We start from the raw sequence: 25,427 nt of genomic DNA on the forward strand, positions 1-25,427 counted from the left end.
TGTGTAACAAAACAAGCATCGAATTATCTTTATTCTAAAATTCTTCAACCGTATTATCCCAGCATAAAAGCAATATCACAGAGATTTATGAAATAATGGAAGCTCACCGTAAGATTATGAGGGTCCCCTCTTCGAATCCCAACACATAATAACCTTTTCAGAGAACCGAGCATTTTGTGAGCTGAAATTATTTCACAAAGGGAGTCATATATATATATTAAAAAAGGAGACCCCATCAAACCAACGGTCCAGATCAATGATAGGATCTGTCTGTTGCATCCAAGTGGGTACAACAGGTTCAATGAAAATGATAGGTCCCATTGATCCCCAAAATTTTGATATTAAAATGTCTATGTAGTAGGCAGAGATAGTGCCCACTTAAGTAAAAGCCAAAGCAGCTTATAGGTTGAAGAAACCTTGATTAGACAAAATTAGGTAATTGATTTGAGTCAATTGAGACATGTAAATTATGAATCTCTACTTGTGTCATGGTAAAAACTATTAGAACTGTAAATTTTTTATAGTTAAAAACATAAAAATATTCTTGGTATTACATTACGTGTAGGCTTTGAAGACGTGGGGATTGGGATGTGTTAGAGCTAGGGTTTGGTTTTGTAGGGGCAAATACAGACCATTGGTAAAGAAAATAATAAATATAAACACGTAGAATGATAAAGACATCAATATAACCCAAGTTTTATTATTATATAACAATTAAATATTCTAAAAGGATAAAATAAACAGTAGTAAATAACATCAGATTTCTTTTCAGCTTTGATGGTTGCAGCGAACTCAGGTGTTGTTGAACTGATCCATCCATCTATCCATAGATTGGATCTTTCTTCTTCTTTCTTCCAAAAAAAGAGATATATATTTTTTCATTATTACATAAGAAAAATTTTTAAAAATAAATAAATAAATAAAAAAGAAGAAGAAGAATATTGTGTAGAAAAGTAGTGGCATAAATGTCATGTAAAGTAGAACATAACAGGAGAAATATGATGATTTTCCATCTACATTTTTCAGCAGGGAGAGACTGTGAAAGATTCTCTGATGCTCCTCAATAATAACATAAAGATATTGAGAATTTCATACACAATAATATTATTCACAATAATATTATTATACCATGGTTTTCTGACTTGGTCAATTATGAAGCAAAAAAAAAATTGTACTAATTTTTTTATTACATTATTTTAATTTATAAACCAATCAGTGTGAAAAAGAAAATAATGAAACGAGGTAGTTACTTTGGCCATCCTTTAACCTAACCCTAAAAGGAAGAGACGGAATTATTAAATAAGTACTATAAATTGATTTGCCATTATTTTAAATACCCATTTCTTAGATTTATTAATAGCTTATTTTATTTTAGTAAAAATTTTTTTTTTTTTTTAATTTAGTACAGGACTTTGAAAAGTAATGGTGGTGACGGTGGTTCTCTTTCCTTTATATCATTCAACAACCATCTTCCCTAATTTGGTTGCTTGCCCACCTCATTATTCCAAAAAATAAATAAACAAATAGTAATATTAAATAGAAACAGATTGAGAAATAAATAAATAATAAGATTTTTTTTTAAAATTATATATTCTAACAGCTCCCTTAATCTCATATATTTTTCTTCATTTCACACTACGAATCAGAACCACAACTCTCACTTACTTTGACCAGTAAGCCTCCCCCTATCAAAACCTCTCTCTCTTTCTCTCTCTTTCTATGGCTACCCCACCCTGATCTTTTTGAGTGGAACCTTAGACACAAGCAGCCTCTAGCTAGAGAAGAAAAGGCTATAGAGAACCATTCCTCTCTTTCTTTTCTCTCAATTTTTTTTTTTTTTTTTGGCACTATAAGCCCTTTGAAACCCTAATCCACCTTAACCCCATAATAGTAAAAAACCAAAACCAAAACCAAAGGGCTTTCATTTGTGTAGCTCTTCTTCAACCATCAATTTCATGATCCGTGGGTTGTTTATTATTCTCTCTTCTTTACACATACCCCTGTTGCTCAAAGACAAAGCAAAAGCACGCAAAGCCACTGTCTGAGTTTCCAGATCAGAGCCTTTAAGACATGGGTACTTTCTGAAAGCTCTTCTTCCAGAAAGATCTCTCTCTTATCTGATATCTCTCTCTCTCTCTCTCTCTCTGGGTCTTTATGATATTATTACCTCATGCTTTGTTTTGTAGCTTCCTCTTAAATGGGTTTGTGTATATAAGTAAGTGAGTAAGCAAATCTCTCTGCAGCTCTAGCTCTCTCCATATCTCTGTCTCTCAAACTTACGTCTTTCCCTTTGTGTTGTGGTTTTGTTGGCTCTATCTCTTTGTTGTTGTCTTTTTCTCTCTGTCATGGATTCTGGTAATAGTGGCAGTATGCAATCTTCAAGTGGCGGTGATGAAGAGTATGATTCACGCGCCGAATCGATCTCGGCCTTCTTGAACCCGCCTGGCCATGTTGGTTCATTGTCTAACCAAGCTCATCCACATCAACAGCCACACCACCAAACCCACACGATGTTTGATCCTCTATCAAACTACTTCGACCCTTCATCATCAACAGCACGGTCAGTTCAAAACCCACTCTCAAACCCAAATTCCCTGCTGAATTTCGATATGGTGTGGTCCAAAACACCAAGATCTGACCCAAATCCCACCGATCTTGGCGGCTTAATAACTCCCTCATCCTCAGCTTCTAGCCAGCCATTCTTGACCAACCAATTAGGTGGACAACAAACCAGAGCCCCTACTTTTCACAACATTCAGATCCCTCCCCAAGCTGATCAGCAACAAAATGCTTCGCGTGCTTCACTTTCCTCCACTTCAGCAAACGATCAAGCACAGCCCAGCAACAACAACATGGTTCGGAACCCAAAAAAGAGGTCCAGAGCCTCAAGGCGTGCACCCACTACTGTTCTGACCACAGACACCACAAATTTCCGAGCCATGGTTCAGGAATTTACTGGGATTCCCGCACCACCCTTCACTTCCTCACCGTTCCCAAGAAGCCGCCTTGATCTCTTTGGCACATCTTCTTCTTTGAGATCATCAGGGCCAACAGGTTTAGACCCTTCACCCCCTCCATATCTTTTAAGACCTTTTGCTCAAAAAGTTCAGCCTCTCCCATTTGTTTCTTCCACTTCTTCTACTACTTCAATGATTGATGCTTTAGGTTCTAATCCCACTACTAATGCTCCTAATTCAACTTACCAACACCATAATCTTCTCAACATGAACATGCAAAGCCCAATTCTCAACTTCCAATCCCTCCTTCAAGCCCAACCTAAATTCTCACTTTCCAATTCACCCAACATACACAATCTTGGCTCTAAACCTCAGGGTGGCTCTATGGAAATTCCATCCAATGATCACTCACATCTTAAGATGGGCACTAGTGTTTTAGAAGAATTTGGGTTGACACAACAACAACATCCACATCATCATCAGCAACAGCAACAGCAGCAGCACCACCACCACCATGTTAGTACACAACTCATGAGTGGGCTTCCAAACATAGTTTCTTCGGATGGAACAACATTGTCTCGGACCGACAACAACAACAACAGCAACAACAATAATCCTCCTCCAACCAACTGGACCAACGACACGGGACTCAATGGAAGTTATAGTAATTCAGAGAGGGTTACTAATAATGGAAAGTTGAATTACTCGGCTGCTGCTTCTGCTTCTTCGTCAGATTTTCATCATGGCGATAAAGGGTCAGAGAATGTAGCTACAAGAAGTGAAGGTATGGTGGAATCATGGATTTGTTCATCAGATTAGGCATAACCAAAATATATATATATATATCACCAAAAAAAGAAAGAATGAGGTAGCGGTATAAAGATATATGGCTTGGAAGAAAATGTTGGTGTTGTCCATCTTATAAACCATGACCACCAACAAAATCAAAACACCTTTTTTGGTTTTTTTTTTTTTCTTGTTAACTTTCCTCTTAATTATATGTAAATAATAGCCTCTTCTTTTGATTCTCTTTCTTTCTTTTCTTTTTTTTGGTCATTTTCATACATTCATATACGAACGAAAGACCATGGTCTGTTTTCTGTGTTTATTATTCTCTTTACTTCAATAGTAAAATGCTGTTTATTTTTGCCTTATAGACTGCGTGGCCTTTCATGGCTAGCTGTACATGGGTTTCTGAGTTTGACTATTATTATAAGGAGGAAATTTGGATCAAAGTGGATACAAAACAAACCCATCAAACAGTCTCTCTCTCTCTCTCTCTCTCTCTCTCTCTCTGTATGTATGATGTATCTCCCTCGTACCTTCTCTTCTGAAATTTCTATCATATCTGAAAACGAAGAATGAAATTTCTACTCAAAACTCTTCAGTGCAAATCAGCTAGTGGCTTAGATTTTTGCCGGCTTTTTACGTTTAGTCCCTATCTCCACAAATTTCTTAATAATGCTTTATTTAATTTAAATTTTATTTAATTATTTATTTCCTTAATAATCCAAAAAAAAAAAAATATTTCCTTAATAATCCGTATTATGTATGGGAGTGATTGGTGGCGAGATTTAGGGAATCGTTAGCCGCCGCAATCTTGTTTTATAGGTTTCAAATCAAATACATCTTCATGTGTATGTGTTCCTTTTTTCTTTTCTTTTTCGTAAAAAAATTAATTTTGTGATGTCCTGGTAGGCTTAGGGACTGTTTGGTAGACTTGTTTAAATACATATTTTCAGTATTTAAATAATATTACATGTATTTTCACACATTTTTTTTATTCATACATATTTTTACATGTATTTTCAAACAATAAAACATATGATTTCAAACACATGTACCAAACACCCTCTCATGTGCTAAAAGTTTCACACGGATCCATGCATTGTACAACACCATTAAAATATAGTTTTACAGTAACCACTCCCATCTTTGGACGACATTTTAGCACTTGGCTTTGCCTACTTTCACACAATATATATAATATATCTATCTTTCAAGGTTGTACATTTCGGACAAAACAAAACCTGTATTTCAAAGGTTGTACATTTCAGACAAAACTAACTTTTTCCGTTGGTCTTTAAAGTACAACCACAAGATTAGAATTTCTTTCTTTTGTTTTTATTTCTCTTCGTTGGATAGAGGATGCGCGGTATTCTTTCTTTGTATTCTCACTTGGGAAAAGTATGAAGTGAACTAGATGCATATTTATATGCTTTGCGCCACATTTAAAATATGTTTGGTTTGCCACATTTTTTTACAACTTATTTATAATATGGTTTCCTGATTACAGGGGAGGAAAAAAATTATCCATTATTAGTGGAAAATGTTTCTGGAGAAGTTTTTATTTTGATAATTTTGTGGTTATTAAGGAACCTTAATTTTTTTTTTCTTCATATTAGTATTAATGAATATGCCAAAAACAGGTGCAACTTGGTGTACAAGAGCTGTGTAAAATGGACATTAATTCGTGCCACTTTTCAAGCTGGAATTTATCCTAATTCTACTCAATCGTCGGGAGTAGGTTTTTGTAGTTTGAGTCATTTACCAGAAAAATTTTTAAAAAAGAAAAAAGAAAAAAAAAAAAGAGGTAAAGTAAAAGTCCGTATATGCCAAAGTATTGAATATTATGTAGTCCACATTTGAAATTTTTCTATATTTTTCACGGCCATGCATTTATGTTTTTAATGTTTTATTAATGCAATTTTTCTATAAATTTTTCAAGATTTTGGCTGTCAAAAAATCTAGATCTCATTCTTATATGATATATGTCAAAAAAAATATCCCTTCATATTAATATATATATATATATATTCCAATATCAAGTCTTATAATTCAATAAACCTTTTTTGGTGATTTTAACGGAGATGTTCAAGATTCAAATTCCCTCTCCTTCCAAATATCAAATTATAATAAACAAAAATCCAATATTTCCCTTGTGATATTTCAGGAAATATTTCAAGGTATCTTTTTTATCTCCAAAACTAAGATCATGACTCAACTCACACCCCAAGGGAAAAATAAGTTTGTGAAAATCTTGTTATTTCAATGATTTGAGAAAGCAGTAGAAGGGATTTCATGGAAGCAAATTCAGTCACTTTGAATGTATATTTGGATGAGTCTATTTTTTAAATAAATAAATTGTGTAAATTTACAATTATATTTAAAAATAAAAAATAAAAATAAAAAACAGAATATTAATTTCAACTATCTAGGCAGCATTCCCATATTAATTTGACATACAATTTTGTTGGCAATAAAAATCTTTAATTCAAGCCAAAAAAGAAAAAAAAGACATACATTTTTGTAGGTGGACGTGCCTTGCTATGGGTATGGGACACTAATTAACTTGCTTAATATCTTACTGTTGTATTAATATTCAATCTCAATTCCTGGCATAAGTATGATTTTAGCCTCAAGAATTTATGGGGTAGAGTGGAGATAAATACAAAGAAATTTTCAGCATCTTTTAGCGGTTACTTTGCATTAAAATAACTAGTTAAGAATTTTATAACTCAATTGATTGGTGTCTTCTGGTATTTCCAACAGAGGCATTGAAAATTTAAATCCTCCTCTCCTAATTATTGAATTAATAAATAAATAACATAGTCAACAACAAAATGATAATTGATAAAGAAAGTATCAAAAATCAAAATTCATAGATCTTAATGTACATGTGTGATGTTGATACTGTATATTTTTCTTACAAAAAAAGTTTTAGGATCACGTCCACCGCCCTCCCCCCCCCCCCCCCCCTCTCTTTTTGAGTCCACGTCCCCATCTTTACCCCCCCCCCCTTTTTTAAGTCCACATCCCCATTTTTTCCTCTAATCACCTATAATCACATAAAAGACAAGGACTCTCTATTGCTAAGACTTGGAATTATTCTAGAACCACAACTTTTTGTGCCACAACTCTGATGTAATAGGTTGTGAGTGACTGCTTCTCATTTTCACATGAACTCACCACTTATTATCTACCACTCACAATTTATTACAATAGAATTGTATTACAAAAAGTTATGATCCTAAATTTCCTTAAGGATTGAACTTTAAACTAAAATTCGGACCATCCTTAAAAAAATTAATAAAATGGGACCAACAATATATGCCAATTGCCATAAATTATTGCAAATATTGCACTAAGCAAAGGCAACTAGGCAAGTTTTAGCATCTTAAATAGTCATCACTCTTGTTTATATAAGTAGTTAAGTACTGTCTTTTTTTCTCAATATATCATTACCCAATCACCTTTTAGATAAACCTACAAAATAAGCACATTGTAAAAAGAAGGAAAACAAGAGAGAGGGGTAGAGGGGAAAAGCTCATCTCAACCTTTTTGTCAAACATTATTGTGACAAAAAAGATGATTTCCATTCCCGCCAAAGCACAAAAGCAAATCGCACATGACAACCACATAATGTTCCAATATTTTCAAATATCAAGAACTAGGGAAAAGTTGCAAATCCATTCCAAGCACTTGCATATGATATGCCAATATATATCTGAAAGCTGGTAATCTTTTTTCATTTCAACTGATTGATAGATCATGATCTTTTTCACTTCAATTATGCATCTTTCACCTTTGGTTTAAATTTAGAATGATGAGAGGGAGATGAGTGTGCTTTCAAAATGTTTTGAATCTTTTGGCAAAAGGAGGCATGCAACCCATAGGATTTTGGGAGACTTTTACAAAAGGGTACTAGATTTCACATTTCTTTTGGAAATGAAATCTTTTTTTATTTAATATAAATATTTTAAATAATAATAATATAAAACAAAAACGTTGAAATGATTAGGCATGGGATTTTGAGAGATTTAAGGGCCAGGGGGTCTAGGCCTTTTAAGAGAGAGGGTGTTGTGACCGGTGACACTTCTTTTAGCATCATGGTGGCCCATGTCAGTGAATAAGCCTTTGCTTAATAGCAATGATGGCTCTTCTCTCTCACTCACTCACTCACTCACACTCATCCCCATCTCAGCCCACAAGGTAAATATCACAGGCTGAAACAGTAAGGTAAACTGTGGCAAAGGCACCTCTTTCTCACTTTCTACATAAAAATGCCCTACAAATTTGAGCCTAAACTCAAAAAGACACTGAACTTTTTGGCATCCCCATCAAAAAAAGCTGGCACCATCCCTTCCTCACTTGAAACCATCCACACTCTGAAAGAAAAAAGAAGAAGCATATATTCAATTGCTCTATGCTAGAAGAAGACAAAGTTTCGTATTATGGAATAAACAATATTCTATAGCACACATCTCTCTCTTTTTTCGAAAACATATCTTGATGTCAACATGATGCTTGATTTCTACATTCTATACATAAATAAATGTTTTCAAAAGAAGTTTTAATAAACTAATTCAACTATATATGCAACCTTTGACCTGAGTTAGTAAATGTGTCATCTAAAACATTTATTTAATATGGGGTCCCTAATTAATTAACCTAGCTAGACAAATTCACATGCCTTTGGCTTATACGTACACTATTTTAAATTGTACCCTTTTAAGGGGTAAGACTTTTTCAATTTCTTTTTTGTGTTACTTTTACTCAAACGAAAAGAATTTTGCATCACCTTTTTGTCAAATGGTCCACTCTTTATAAAAATGAACTATATGTCTATATATATATAAGATGGCCCATGGCCAACAGCAACCAAAATATGAAAGCTTGAATTATCTTTTATATTCTCTGATGGACGTGGTTTACGGGAACCATGATGATGATGAAAACAGACTGACTGAGAGCTCAGGGAAGTGAGTCTCTTCAGTCTTCAAAGTCTTTGTGCTATACTTCTAGCTAGAGCATTATTAGCTATATATATATATATATATACAAACTTTTTTTTTTTTTTGTTGCTAATTAGGGTTATACTATACAAACTCAATTATTGTTCTTTTGAACAATTTAATTGCACAATGATGGTTAAATTATTATTTGGAAAAACAGTGAAATATTATTCTGATATATGGTGAAGGATGTCCAAGGCAGCACGGCATTGGAGTGAAAGTGAAAGCAAAGACAATGTCAAATGTAATCAAAATTCTAAAGCATATTTGTTAACTTGTAGTAGAATCTTAAATGGGTTGGATTGCAAGGTATATCTAACTTTCTAACCTTTAAAAAGTGAGACCAATTAGGAAGGGGCCGAAGTTTCCCGCTTCCCTGTGTATATATGATAACCCCATTAGGACCTCAACCTATCATATATACGACATTTAAAATGCATGGCATGAGGTCATAAAATGAACTGTGTGAATCAAAGTCCAACTTGAGAAGGAGCATCGGACAACATGTTGTTCAGCATGTGGAATAACGATTAAGATCCTTTGTCCAATGCAATTGGTCTCGAGGATTGGAAAAATATTATCTTATATGTCCGTCTTATGGAACGCGCCTCTCATGAGTATTTGTGGACCCCACAATAGTATTTATGAGAGTCACACTTCACAGGACAAACGTATAAGATATTGTTTCCAAAGACTTAGAATAAAAATGAACTTTTTAAATTATAATCACAGCATTCAAAAACAATTGCACTTGGTGCAATATTCTAAATATTGCATTAAATCTCAATATGTAGAATAAAACATATCGAAGTTAACTTATTTCTAAAATTGACATCTTATTAGTTTCAATTTGTTGAACAACTGGATCTAACTCAAGGCCAACTCCACCAAAATTTCACATAGAATCACATCAATCAAATAATAATTTTCTAAGTGTACGTTTGGATAGAGTTTTGCGCGTCCAGTGTCCAACGGTTTTTGGTGGGCCCGGGTCTCATGCACTGTTCACGAGACCTACAAGTACTTTTTTTTTCCCAGAAAAACAACTTTAAAACTGGGTCCCACAATACTAATCACACTTTTAAAAATTATTTTGTTACAGTATTTTCTGTTTTCAGTAATAAGTGATATCTAAATAGACCCTAAGACCCAAATTTAAAAAAGTTTATTGCAAATATCGAGCTATTTCCCCTTTCAATTAGTGGTATTAATTAAGCACTTTTCCCTTGCTATTGGAACTTTCGTCAAATTTAATGGAAGAGTAAAAAATAATAATAATATTTTAAAGAAAAAACTTATTCAATAGAATTTGGAATTTTCCATTGAATTTGACAAAAATCCTAACAAAAGGCGACAAAGTGCTTATTACCAATATCTATTATCTAATGAGGAACATTGTTTAGTTTTGTAATTGGATAAAAGTTTGGTATAATTAGGTACAATACTTTAGATTCTCAATTAAATTTAATGGCATGGTTATATTAGCCAAATAGTAAATACAAATTCTTCTTTTCATATTTTTGTTTTCCACTTTATACTCCACCAATTATGGTAAACCATGTGTCTTTAAAAAAAAAAATTGACAAATTATAATTGGCAAAGAATAAAGTGGAATAAAAAAATAAAAAAATAAAAAACTATGATAGATGATTTGTATACGCCAAATAGGAATATAAATTTTATGTATTATTTTTTGTGTTCTACTTTATATTTTACCAATCACAACTTATCATGTATTCTTTTTACTTTCTTTATAAAATAACTAAAGTTTAAAATGGAAAACAAAATCATAAACATAACATACCTCAATTGATGGAGTATAAATTGGAACACAAATAATTATACAAAAATTTATATTCACCAAATAGCCACATAGTGCTAATGTTTATTTTATTTATTTATATTAATATATATATATATATATATATATATATTCACATAGTTAAATCTAATTGTCTTTTTACCAAAAAAAAAAAATCTAATTGTTTCTTCTTTTCTTTTCTTTTCTTTTTTTTTGAGAGAGAGTATATCTAATTGTTTCTAAAAAAAAATTCTAAATGTCTTTGAGGGAAGATAACGCCTGTTGTGCGGCATGTTATTTAATGCGACCGCGTTGTTGGTTTAATTAGGGAACTTTCTTTTTTGAGAGGAGTTTAACTAGGCAACTTATTACTTCAAATGAATCTTTCACTTTATAATTTTGGGGCATTGTAATTGCGGTATACTTACAACAATTCTACACACCTAATTCCCATATGGTTTCTCAAAAAAAAAAATTAAATAAATAAATAAATCCCATATGGTTGATTGTCAAACTTAAAATAAAAGCAACATTATTTTCACATGGGTTTAATGCTAGGACCACAAACAATCACACAACTTTTGTCACAGACTAGTTGTGAATGGTGAAAAAAAAAGTTATGCATCCACACCTCAACTATTCACAACTCATCACATGATGAGTTGTGAGCCTTGTGGCAAAAGCTCTGTGATTGTTATTTATGGTATTAGTATTGTTATTTTTATTATGCACCAATCACAACTTGACACATTAACCTAAGTGTGAAATTGGATGTAAAATTTGGTGTGCTCTTAGATTTTTTGCTATATTAAGGGAGAAAATTTAATTTGAAAAGATTAACCTATCTAACTTACTAATTTATTTTCTTAAGTCCATTACTCCATTTGGCGGTCCTGCTTGGGCCATAGCTACACTTGAGCAGCTACAGTTGTACATTACTTTTGAGCTCAACAGTCTACTGATCAATAGCTAATTAATCTTGCCTATTAGCCTGATCAATGGATTTCTTGAGTAGATTTTAATGGCCCACCTTCTTCTTCCCCTGTGAGTATATGACACATACAGAATAAATCAGCTTTAAATAATTAAAACCAAAGATTCATACCAAAATAATATAGTTCTTCTAAGACCATACAATTTATTATAATTTTTGTCATAACTTCTTGATATTTACAATTATAATTGGTGTAGTTGTTAACCAAAAAATAAAAAGTGAGATAGACTTTCTCAAAATAAAATAAAATAAAACCAAGAACACTGCACTCTGGGAAAAATAAATAAAATGGAATATACGACGACGTTTTGTTTTTTCACTAAGAATATACGATGTCGCTGTAACAACAGAAAATAACATTTCAGTCTGCTAATGCGGCGACGTAACACTACAACCTTCTGTTGTCGGTGGAATTAGTTGTTGCACGGAAACATACATCGTCACCACTGTTAACCGAGCAACATTATTGAACTTTCATTTTTTTTCTGGTGAGCAGTCGTTTTCTTTTCTTTTTCTTTTTTTAAAATATAAAATCATCTAATTTCTTTTATCCACCTACTTTTGAATGAAACATGGGGATAAAGTTTTTTTTTTTAATAGAATTTTGATAATATTATATAATTTCCTCTAAATTTTGAAGTAATTTTAATTGATTTAAAAAAAATGATAATTAAAAACATATATTTTTTAAATAATTTCAATTAGTCAAGTCAGTTAATTTTTATTTACAAAAATTTATAGAAAATTTATATTAGTTGTATTTATAAACTATCTAGACACAAAAAAGTTTTCATGCAAATAGCATGTAACATTTTTGCACATAAAAAGTTGCGAATAACTTAAGAAAATTTATATCTGGTGAATACAGTTTCATGAAATTTCGATAATTTTATATGTTATTTCTGTTCTTAATAAATTAAAGACCACATGATGTTCATGTGATGACTCTTTTAGCTCAAATAAGTCTGATCTATAATGTACTTGATTTTTGTTTCTTTTAGTTTTCAACAACTCTTTATGGGTGAATTAAAACAATTTAATTAGTCCATTGTTTTAATTGAAGCTTTTTTTAATAAATCTGGTAGAATATATTTAAACTCATTCCTTTTTTTCTTTTTCTTTTTGATACAAGATAGAAATTATACTTTAGTTTCTAGTACTAGTCTAATCTAAGTATATATGTACGTGAAATTCCTCCTGGAGACCCCATCCTATAAAAATTTTGTACTTATAGAGTGACTATCACTTCAAAGGTGCATGTTAGTAATTTAAATTCATTCCTAAATCCTAAGTTATATAGGAAACTGTTCTTAAAAAAAGAATTATAGAGGGAATTATTATGTAACGTGTCCTTAATTTTCTTTACTATATAAGTTAGTTTTGATAACTTCTATTTGACAAAAGCGTACTTCAAAGTTTGAACTTTAGATGTTCTTATTGAAACACCAGAAAATGTCATTTGACTCAAAGGTTATTGACTCTTATCTTATGAATTTGAGTATCTGTAAAATGTATCATATTATTTTAAGGTACTTTAAAACTTGTATTTTTAAAAGCCACAGTAAGCTATCTTGATATACAAATATGGATACAAGTGTTTTGTATCTATGTGAAAGCTACATGCAACAATTATATCATGAGTTTAAAATCTCATAGAAAAGGGGGGGGGGGGGGATTAGCTCTATTTACATGTAATTTTAGTCACATAGCTGTTTAAAAAGTCATGTGACTTATTTATATTAATAAACATGGATAGTTTTATCAACTGTCATGTAATGAGTTTGAGAAAGTTCCTCTAAACGGTTTGGAAAAAAACTATATTCAAAACTTATTTTTTTGTATGCATCATATTTACCTAATAAATAAATAAAAAAGAAGTGTTTAGCATAAATTGACCAAATAAGAAGACAAGGTAATAAAACTTGAAAGCTTTTTTTTTTTTTCATTAAAAAAAAAGCCTACTAACCTCAATTTTAGAAATTTTGATTGCAATTTTCACTATGTATAATTTATTGATATATCATTTTATGTTGTCTTCAAGAAAATATAGGTTAACTCTACAACTTGGTGACATTCCTAGCCTATTTCACAAGGAATCAAGTTCATATGTCATGTGCTTTAGTTGTGTGTGTTAGAATTTCAGTTCTTATAATCCTAGGTTACTACTATAAAAGTTAAACTCTTTTATAGCAATATTCTAATTATATAATATATTATAAATATGTTTAAAAAAATTTCTAATAAGTATTACAGTTTTTTTTATTAAAAAAAAAAATTATCAATTATATCATACCACTACAAGTTAATAATTTTGGAAATTGGACATGAAACTGTGGAAGACGTATTTAATGTCAGAGACCAAAAAATGGTTGTCAAGTTTTCATTGGTCAATTGTAATTTGTAAAGGATGTGGAGGCAGATGGGACAGTCCTTTAACCCTTTTTTGTTTGAATTTTTTTTTTTTTCCAATAAATTTTCTGTACTCGGGCTCAAAAAGGAAGAAGAAGAAAAAAATATCTTTCTCCATAAATAAGAATTATTTTTAAAAAAAAAAAAAAAAAAAAAAAAAACGTTGACATATCTTTTGAGATTGCCAAGGTCAAGTCCAATCATTGAGAAACCAAAATAAAAATGAGTGGAAAAAAAAAAGAAAAAAAAGGAAAACCCCTTTTAAACACTTGCTTTAAGCGTCTTTTCAGGGAAATTAGTGAATTCATTCCGAATGAGAAAAGGTGGGATTTAATTAACAGTAATTCCTATCTATTTGGTGCCTAATTAGATTTAAAATATTATCCTCTCTGTCCGTCCAAGTGGGTCGGAGGTGATTTTCGTGAATCCTACATTGTCTGCCACAAAATTCTCATACACTCTAATTCCCGCCATCCAAATTATGATGTCCCTCGCCACATCTAACAAATTCCCACGAATCAAATGTTGCACAGTTGCAAGGATATGGTACACCGTTTCGGGCCTTTCGGCATAGATTTTCTGGCTGCAAAAAAGTTTATCCTAGATGCGGGCTAAAATGAACAAATACTACTATATAGTTGAAACTTTCAGCAAAATAGTACTCTCTATAAATTATACAGAAAAATACCATATTTTTGTAACTTGATTTTATGAATATTGGGTTATGTGTAGAACTCGATTTTATAAATATAGAGTTCCAAAAAAATAATTATACAGGACTTGATTTTACAAATATCAAGTCGGGAAAGGTTTGTGTCCAGTGAAAATTTTCATTGGACACGGCAGGATTCGGACACGTGTCCGCAATCCAACATGTTCAGTGAAAACTTTCACTGAACATAAGCTAGACCTATCAAGTTTTACATGGTATTATTTATTGAGAAAAACAGTACTATTTGGATCTTAATATTTACTATAAAAAAAAAAAAATCAAAATGGTAGTATTTTGCTACAAAGTTTGTGAATAGTGTTATTTTGCTAAAAATTTCGAAAATATGTGGTATTTGGTCATTTTGGCCCTAGATCAGTATGGAAGAAAATTTCACAAACTCATTATATGGTGATTGATAAAATCATTTTTGTGTGTTTTTAATTATATAATTCATTTAATAATTTATATGGTTTATTTAAATGATACGTGCATGATGCGTGGATGGTTTTAGCAATCTCCGACGAATTGGTATGGAAGATGCGTGGAAAAGTATGAATCCATGAGTTTGATGACAAATGGACTGAAATTAATTTGAAGTTGTTATGCCACTTTTGGCTTTTAATGAACCTAATTTATTTGAACCTCTATAGGTTTTAAATATTTAACGTATATTCCAAGGAAAAAAGTCAAGAAATAATAAATGTTTAAATGTAAGTAATAATTTTTTTTTTGAAAAAAAAAATTGTCACTTATTAATTGATCTGTACATTGCACGCAAAAAGTCATAATGATTGTGTATTTGTATGTGCTTTTTTGATATTTTGTATACAATTTTGTTTTAAAAATAAAATAAAAACTTCATTCAGTGGAGTACTAAAAATTTAAACAGGATAATGTAAAAAATTAGTTGATTTCGACTGAGCTTTGAAAAGCATAAAAAAGTAAATCACACGCATAGTTCGAAGAAATACTAGTATGGTGCCAACCAAAGTTCATCTATACTTAAGTCAACAATCTGAATCCTAAAAATACAATGTCTTGAGGTATTGAGTTTTTCTCATACCTTGGATTGGGTCATACTTGGTGTTTACATAGAACTTTAGCCATTTTCCAATGATTTTTTTTTTTTTTTTTCATTCTCTCTTTATGGGTTGTAGTTAGCTCAATTGGTAAAGTCTCTGATGATTGTATAAGAGATCTGGGGTTCAATTCCCACCTACACCAAAAACTGATTGGTGTCTTAATCTGATGATAAAAAACTATCATCAGGAGTAGACACCATAGGTTGAAACTCTTTTAAAAAAGAGTAGTAGAAGATGTCATGACTAAAATTATAGGGAAATATTTCAAGTTATGAGCCAATGTTTAGAAGTGGTGCATCAATTATATGCGGATATCACCCACGTGCTGCAAAGATCCTACTTTTTCAAATAAGATTGGGTTGTCCAAATTTTATGCCAGGCCTTTCATTATATTACCCGTCTATTCCACCTTTAGACCGAGTAACAGCGAGTTCTTGGACAATACCTTTTGAAGAACCTATATCCTATCAAAATGCATCTTAATTTGTATCCACAATGTCATACCTCAGTAGCATTGTCGAGTTGATGTCCTATATAAAGAAAATCATGATTCAAATTTTCCTCCCACTTATAACAATTCAATTGTTTAAGTGTATATTAATTTAAAGAGATGAGGAGGCCCCTCCATCTATAGCTCCATTCATAATTTCCACACATACACACACAACACGCACAATCACATAGCTAGAGACATACAAAAACATGCTATAGGAAAAAACGCGTACAAGGATAGACTGGTTTGCATGTGAAGGCCAAGCAGAGAGCACTCTGTTATGTTTGGTGTGCGCCATTGATTGGATTTGTCTCCCCAAGCAAAAGCTCAAACAGTTTAGGGAAAGCCCTTTTGACATTTTTTGAATATTAATTTGCACAAACAAGAGACAAAGGGTGATTCAGCAAAAAAAAAAATAGAGAGACAAAGAGTGGAGGGGGGTTGTGTGGGCCCATTGCCAAGCACAACCGCTCTTTGTCTCATCATGCTTGCTCCCCTTCATGATGCCAATTCTCTGATCCCTTATTCATGAAATCATGGCAAATTGGCAACTGACTCAGCTATGACCCCACCCAACCCTCTGGCTCTCTGGTCCCACTTTATCCCTTTATTTATATAAATAAAACATTGTATTTACATCTAATTACCATAATTATCAAATTTCATATTTTAAAAATAATAATAATAATAAAATAGCTATATGTGAACATATTTCATTGAGCTTTCTCATGTATTGCTTGGGTTACTGGCGAGTAATAATATATATAAAACTCAAATGTTTGAATTTTGGTTAATCTCATGATACCGTGCAGCATAATTTTGAAAGTCTTATAATTTTACACATTATAATTTTAATATATATTTCAATTGAATTTAAATTCTATATTATATTTAAACCCTCTATTAGAATTTTGACACATCATATTTTATTTAAATCATAAAATTTACAGTTTCGTATAAAACAATCATTATAATTACCTATTAATAACTACTACAATAATCAAATTTCATATTTAGGGTTAGGGAAAGAATTTATATTAGGTTAAATTTTCTAGTGCTTCTACCAACTTTATAGTATAATATAAACTTAATTAAGCATAGTAACTACTCAATATATCATTGTAATAATTTTGTATTACTCTCATTCAAATATATTGAAAATACAATATAACTATTTAAATCATTGTTGAAGGGTTTAAACATTTGAACTTAAAGTCATTTAAAAAAAAAAAGTATCTCAAATTCATATCATTATGACCGAATAGAGTAAGAAAAATCTTCAAATCCAACTTATTGACAATCCTATCTTCAAATTCATATCATTATGACCAAATGGAGTAAGAAAAATCTTCAAATCCAACTTATTGACAATCCTATCTAACGGGAAAAATTGTACAATACTTTGGGAGTATAATGATATTGAAAAACTTCCTCGTCTTATATGTAGGGCTGTCCACGGGTCGGTCCGGGTCGGGTTTGTGCCCAACCCGGAACCGACCCGATCACTTCGGGTCTCCTAAATATGGACCCGCCGCCGACCCGACGACGGCAACGGTTCAGGTGGTCGGACGTCGAAGTTTTCCGGTCGGTTTCCGGTCGGGCTCGGATTGTGAGAATCGCGCCGGATTTTTGCCAAAATTTGCTTATTTTTGCTGGATCTGACCGGATTTCGAAGAAATCTTGGCTGATCTCAACGAGCTTAGGCCGATATCGAAGAGATTCGGTGAGATCTCAACGAGATCAGGCCCGATCTTGAAGAGATCCGGCGAGATCTCGAAGAGATCCGGCGAGATCTCGAAGAGATCAGGCCCGATCTCGAAGAGATCCGGCGAGATCTCTAAGAGATCAGGCCAGATCTCGACGAGATCTCGCCGGATCTCGACAGATCGGAGAAAATTATACCGGCGAACTACTTCAATCGACGGAGAAAGATTTTCCGGTGTGTTTTCCGGTCGGGTCGGTTGAAATCGGTTTTCCATGCTTTAACCCGTCAACCGACCCGCCGGACTCGGATTTTGGGATCGGGGATCCGCCGCCGACCGTCACCGGCGTCGGGTCGGCCGGTTCTCGGGCCGGGTTAGTCGGGTGGGTCGGGTACCGGGTCTGGTTGGACACCCCTACTTATATGAATAATGAGTTTCACTACGAATTTAATTAATAGAATTTATTGTTATGTAAAATAATAGAATACAACATTATTGTACTCTCAAAAGAAGATTATATAATTATTTGTTTATGAGGGTTTAAGGATCAATATATAATATCTTGATAAATTGCAAGTAAGGAAAAGACTAAAATAAATGAAAAATCAACTTCAACTTTACTTAGGGTGGGTTTGGATACCGTTTATTTTGCTGAAATTGAAAACTTATTACTGAAAGTACTGTAAATAAAGGTAAAAATTAGTTGAAATAATATAGTAAGACCCATGAATAATACCAAAAAGTGCAGTGGAGCCCATAAATAGTAGCAAAAATAAATTGAATAGTTAAATAAGTTTAAGTTTCCATCCCAAACCAAATGCACACTTAGTGGGAGAAAATAAACCATGTTTCGACAATACCAATTCAACATCTATTTTGGTATTTCCTACTAAATAAATGAATGACACTTGTTTCAAAAAAACCACATTAGACTACTCTAATAAATAATTAATTTATCTTTCCGATAGTATAGAAGATTGTGATTAATTTATTAGAGTGGTCTGATATGGTTTTTTGAACTAGGTATCACTCATTTATTGAGTAAGAAATACCAAATCAAATACTATGTTGGTATTATCGAAACATGATATACTTTCTCACTTAGTAGGGGGGATTATAGTAACTTTTCTCTTACAAATCTAGCACCATTTACAAAGATAAATTAAAGTTATCATGACTTTTGAATATAAATGTGTTTATTGTGTGTTTTAGTGTTAGAAGCTCATTCTCTTTCTTGTTTGTGTATGTATTTGTTTCTAAAAAATAAATGAGTAATTGTCTCGCGTTGATTAAGAGAGTGTATTGTGTACTAACGGTAAAATTTGTCTAATTTTCATTTAAAAGTTATCATTACTTTTCAATAGAGTTTGTAGTATATTTTTTCGTTAAAATTATATTTTGTTGTATTTGCTTTTTATTAAAAAAAAAAAAAAAAAAAAAGTAAATAAAGAGTGATGATAACTTACAAAACCTTAAAAAATGATTGTTCACTTTGGAAAAATGAAAAATATAAACTTTACCCAACCCAAAATGAACACTCTCCATTAATTCCTTTCTAATACAAAGAACAAAGAGGATGATGATAACGAAATCTGAGATGATTATTTATAGGGGCATTGAGTAGGATGTGATTAGATGGAATGGCACCACCTTTCGGTGAGTCAGTTGTCAATAGATTCAATACACACTCAGAGAAAGATGAGATACGAAGTTCATGTCTCCAACCATAGCGCATAGTATAATTAATGATGTCATACACAGTGCTCTATGCCCCTATCTTCATAGAAACCAACCGACCTATGAAATGACAGCGGGACAACCCGCCTAGTTTTTTGCGGCAACAAAACCCTCCCTTAAACCCCATCGCCCCACTTTTAGGTGGGATTTTTTTTTTTGGACTCCTATTTCATATCTCTAAAATGAATCCAAATCATTTTTGTAAACCGTAAAACATATTTCTAAAAACAAATAAACAAACATAATACACCACAAATCAAGTTTTAGCACTACAACAAACCGGTAGATATAATAATATGATCAAGCAAGTAACAAAACATAAAAACTATGTTATTAAAAATTAAATGTATTATTGAATTTATATTTTCATTGATAAAATTAGATCTCCATTCTCCACAAACCAACTTTTTTTTAAAAAAATTTTTTGACCATGTCTTATCTTAGCCAAGGCAAGAAAAAACAGTCCCATTTGAGATATCTATTATTTAGTGTAATAATTGCATATAACATCCTTCTAACTGTTTCACATAAAATTATAGCCCATAAATATGGGACTCATTCTCATATAAGAGGAATGCTACATAAAATAGTTGTACATAATAGATAATACCACCTCTGTTTGAGAAGAGATTGAAACATAATGCAACCTGTAGGGATGATAGGCCCAGGAGCCAATATCTATGTTTATATTGAGCCATGGGCCCAATCCAAGGATGTTAAACAATCCGAGGACGGGTAAACACTTTCACAAGGACGGTTAAACAATCCGATTAAACAATCCAAGGATGGTTAAACAATCCGATTAAAATCATCCAGAAGGGTGGTCCGAGGAAGAATTCCTCCTCGGTTGAGTAAGGTCGAGGTCAGAAGATGCTGTTTAACGTCAAGAGTAATGTTTTGGATCATTCTATGGCAGAGGATTAGTATCAAGAAGGAACAGGACAGAGGAAAGTCATGAAATATCTCAAGGGAAAGCTGTTACCACCACATTTAATGCTCTGCAGCTAACTCTCTAACCGCGTTGATGAGGAAGTGATACTTGAACAGTAACTTTCAGCTTTACAGCTACTACCTGAAGACTTTAGTATGAGGCTGATGGGACAAGGATCAACACCAACTATCTGATCTGCACGTGGAAGGTGGAGATGAAAGGTGAAAATAGTATAAAATGGAAGAGATACTTTGAGAATAGGGGATCGTGAAATAGAAAAAGAAAGACTGTAACAATCACGAACTGAACTTGTAATCAAACTTGAGAAAAATATATAAGAACTGATCTATTCGGACTGTACTAAGGACAATTTTTCTTTAGATTAAACCAGTCTATCTTTATTTTTTTGTCATCTAAATCCACTTTAGTGGTTATCTAATTTATTAAAACCCAGTTTTCCGACCCACTTTCTATAAATTCATTGTATTGGGTTTTTTGGGCCTAAATCCGTCCATCCACCCTTTGAGCTAGGAAGTCAAATCTGGTCCTTATACAATTAATATATCCATCCTTTCAAGCATGTATTGGAATGAATACTCAATCCTCCTAGTAGATTTAATAATTTCTCCTACTTGAATGTCCTTTTTATAAAATTTATGTAATTTACAAAATTTATGTAATTATACTGTTTAGATCGACGTTCTTGCCTAGTAGGCTAGTAAGTCAAATAAAGTTGCTTCTCTTGCAAAAAGCTCATAGCATGGTCTTTCAGTTCATGGCATTACAGTGGAGTATTGGACCCTATCCGTTGCAATGTTCAAGGACAATTATAACAGTTAATGTACCCTTTTGGACCTCTTAGTTAGTGGGCTGCTGAGATGGGGCAAGGAATTGGGACCAAGCTAATCGCTAAGGCCGAGGGCTAATAGTTTACCAAAAGGTCAAAAAAGAATTGTATGGTTATTTGGCAATTTGCTGTAAGTCAATACTGAAAAAAAAAATGAAAAAAAAAAAGCTAGCCATGCCTCGATATTTGGCTGGAGGTAAACAAGAAAAAACAAAGGATTGACTTTTGAGACAAAGTAGGGTTTGTTTTGTCTTTAAATATTTGGTGTTTGATTGCGGTTTAAAATTATTATGAAAGATATTTTCGAGCGTTTGATTTGTACTGAAAATCATAATCTTTTCTTACAAAATATCTAACAAATAATTTTATAACTACCTACAACAAAAAACCCAATAACAAATAGAAATCCCACTGTAGGATTTCTCAATCATAAATCAAAGGAGCATATGCAAGGGAAAAAAAAAATTCAATAACTTTGCATGGCAGATCAAAAGAGGCGGAGCAACAATGGAATGGGTTGCTTAACATGGGTTGTTGGATTAAGGGTATAAAAGGGTTTATAATAGGTTTTAAGGGACGGACCCAAGATTTTAAGTTAGAGAGAACCGGAATATAAGCCAAAAAAAAAAAAAAAAAACTCCAAATAAGCATCCATATAATATTAACAAATTATAAATACACAAAATTATTATTTCTTAATACATTAAGATGCAATTATTTACCAACAAAGACAAAGTCAAAAAAAAAAAAAAAAAAACAAAAAAACAAAAAAACAAAAACAAAACAAAACAAAATAATGTTTTTTTTTTTAATACTAGGCCAGCTAGGATTTTTTTTTTTTTTTTTTTTTTTTAAGTTAGAGTATTCACTATAGTGATGCTAAAAATTTTAGTTTTTAGCATCTCAAAAAGCTATTTAATCTATTTTTAGAGCATTCCCATAAAAAATTCTAAAAATTTTAGCATTTAGGTACTATTTGGGTACCAATTATTGCATCCACGTTTTTCAGCAAAATACATTTCAGGCCTTTTTTTTTAAAAAAAAACTAGCACCAAGAACAGTGCAAATAGGCATATCTACAGTAACCCTTTAGTGAACAGTAAATTTTTTATTATTTTCACTTTTCAGTAAAATAAGCGGTATCCAAACACATCCTTAGCATCTCAAAAACCAACTTTATAACATATAACACATCACTTTACAATATTCCTTACATCAAAACTTCTATTTTTTTAACACTTCATTTAAATATTCTTTCTTTATCATTTTTTATTCTTCCTCTTTCTGTGTCTCTCTCTCCTCTCTCTCTCTCTTTCTCAACCCAGCACCACCGGCCACCATATCCACCCACCCATACCACAACCACCACATCCACCCACCATCGCCGCCACCAACCAGATCCACCACAACCATGAACAACAGCAAAGGAAAAAAAAAAAAAAAAACTCCACATCCAAAGCCACTGAATCAACCCAGACCCACAAATCAACTTAAAACCCAAACTTCTCGACCTTCAACCAGTACCTCTCCCTCACGCACCCCGCCGGCGAGATCAACAGCTGCACCACCATCTCGAATGCATCCAATATATCTTTGAAATCTCTGTAAATAGTGGAAAAATCCAATCGTCAAATATTCAAATTCCAAATTTACCCTCAATACATATATTAGATTGAGTTAAAATTCGGTGGTAGGGGTATCGATGGGCAAAGAAGACGTCGCGGCAAAGGAAGACGTGGGTGCAGCAGGAGGTGAGACGCTCGACGCCATCGACGAGGGAAGGGTCGAGCTTTTGATAGCCAAACTTATTGATGAGCTTGTCATAGTCGATCTTGCCTCCTTCTTTGGCCAAAACTTCCCATGGATTCACTACCTGTTCTTCTCAGACCACCATAGAAGGAGAAAGAGAAAAAGAGAGGAAAGCAAGGGTCTGAGAAGGAGAAAGAGAAAGAGAGAGGGAGAAGAATGGCATGACACCCAAGAGAGTGGGAGAGAGAAAAAAAATATTAAAAAACTCTAGCATCTTGCTACAGTAAGGTGTCAAAGATGATATTCTACTGTAGCTCAATGCTAAAATTTTTAAGATTTAGCATATTTGATGTAGGTGTGTTTTTATCAGTTGAGGTGCTAAAATGCTAAAAATATCATTTAGCAGCACATTTGATGAGAATGTTCTTACTACCTCACTTTACAATACACCCAACATCAAATATTCTATTTTTTTACCACTTATTTTAAAATAATATAAACAACTCATTAAAATAATAAGGAAGAGAGAGAATTTGAGTTTTTCAATTGAAGGAAGAGAGATAATCTTAATAAAATATTGTATTTTATTTTAACAACTTGCTACAATCAACTGATATCTATACTAGTTTACTGTAGTTACAAAAAAATAGCTTTAACTTCTTCAATAGGAGCACCAACATTGGTCGAGCCATAATTTTTAGCTTTTAGTAACTTAAAAAACTATTTTATCTATTTTAACATCTCACTTTATAACACTACCAACATGAATGGATCTATATTTTTTTGCAATTCATTGAAATATTCTTTTTTTATTCTTCATCTCTTTCTCTTTATTCTTTGTCTCTCTCTCAAAGATCACAGCCACATAAACCGACAAGAACCCACAAACACATCAACGATCACAGGCCACACAACCAAAACCCACTTCCATAGCCAAATCCCACAGCCAAAATTAGCCACCATCACAACCACAACCCACCGCCACAGCCAAAATCAACCACCACCACCAATCCACAAAGACCAACACCCAAAACTAACCACCGCCACCGCCACCACCACAGCCACCAATCCACAAGACCCACACCCAAAATCAACCACCACCTCTACTACAACCACCAATCCACAATATGCCTCCACCAATAATGATGCTCTAACACATGGTTTTTTGGTGGTAAAATAGTTTTTTGTTTTTTTTTGCTAAAATACAATCACCATTATAAATGCTTTTAATGTTTTTGGGTTGGATAGTTGTTAGTTGTACTAAGTTACCTAGGCTAATTGAGGAAGAAGGGAGCCTAAGGTTTTGGAAGAGGGGGCAACTATACAAAAATGAAGAATATCATAAGAAAAAAAAAAAAAAAAAAAGGGCTGTGGGGCTTGGGCCCCCACTTGGGTCCGTCCCTGGTTTTAACCCAACTTTGTGCATCTATATAAATTACTTGTTGCAAGACTTTTAGAGACAATAGAGGTCGTCGTATTAATGTTATGTTGAGAGCAAACCTTCATGAACCTAAGATGTTCTAATTTCCTCTCCCTATGATGTTTATCCACGTGCCTAAATCTTTGATTCCTTAAACTTAGAGTTTGTTTTCAACAGTGGGTCAATGTTGTTTTTATTTTGAGTTCCAAGTTAGGGATGAGGTTCATTCGTGGAGGTGATTTACGTAGAAGGATTCTAGAAATTCTAGGGCCAACGCAATGAGAAGCTAATGAATGTGCTTGTTAAGGTTACAATAAAAAGTCTTGTTGTGTAAAGATCATCTAAGTAGAATGTTATAATTGTTTATTTTAGTGAATTTTCTACGAGATTTGATTATTGGATTGATTTTTTTGTTTGAAGAGATTTTTATCATGGTTTTCAAACCTGGATTGGACTGGCCGGTTCAACCGAGTTAACCGTGAACCGCTAATGAAACCGGTTTTTTTATATATGAGAACCGAGACCTCTTCCATTGAAGCTCTGTGGTTGATAGCATGACCAATGGACCAGGTAAGCCTCTTGTGAACTAAAAGAAGTATTATTAAATATATATATATATATATATATATATTATATTCACATGATTTATTCTTTCCAAACTTCAATGTCACATTTCTCTTAATGTATTGAATATTACTAAATTTATTTAAATTGCTAAATTAACTTGTGATTTAAGAATAATACCTTTGCATAGGAATTTGTTATTTATGAATTTATTTTAAAGAGATTTTAATTTA

General features: G+C 32.6%; 1 protein-coding gene across 1 annotated transcript; it reads left to right on the top strand.

Annotated features, from left to right (window-relative positions):
- Nucleotides 1-1,669: 1,669 nt before the first annotated feature.
- Nucleotides 1,670-4,111, top strand: LOC126732346 (uncharacterized). The gene has a single exon (XM_050435124.1). It carries the CDS (start codon nucleotides 2,346-2,348, stop codon nucleotides 3,774-3,776), a length of 1,431 nt encoding a protein of 476 aa, XP_050291081.1. The 5' UTR covers nucleotides 1,670-2,345; the 3' UTR covers nucleotides 3,777-4,111.
- Nucleotides 4,112-25,427: the final 21,316 nt, after the last annotated feature.

Source organism: Quercus robur, chromosome 6, assembly GCF_932294415.1.
Source record: "Quercus robur chromosome 6, dhQueRobu3.1, whole genome shotgun sequence".
Lineage (NCBI taxonomy): Eukaryota > Viridiplantae > Streptophyta > Magnoliopsida > Fagales > Fagaceae > Quercus > Quercus robur.

Bases quoted from the DNA above. Each gene is read 5' to 3' on its own strand.
- LOC126732346 (XM_050435124.1), top strand. From the start codon at position 2,346: ATGGATTCTGGTAATAGTGGCAGTATGCAATCTTCAAGTGGCGGTGAT.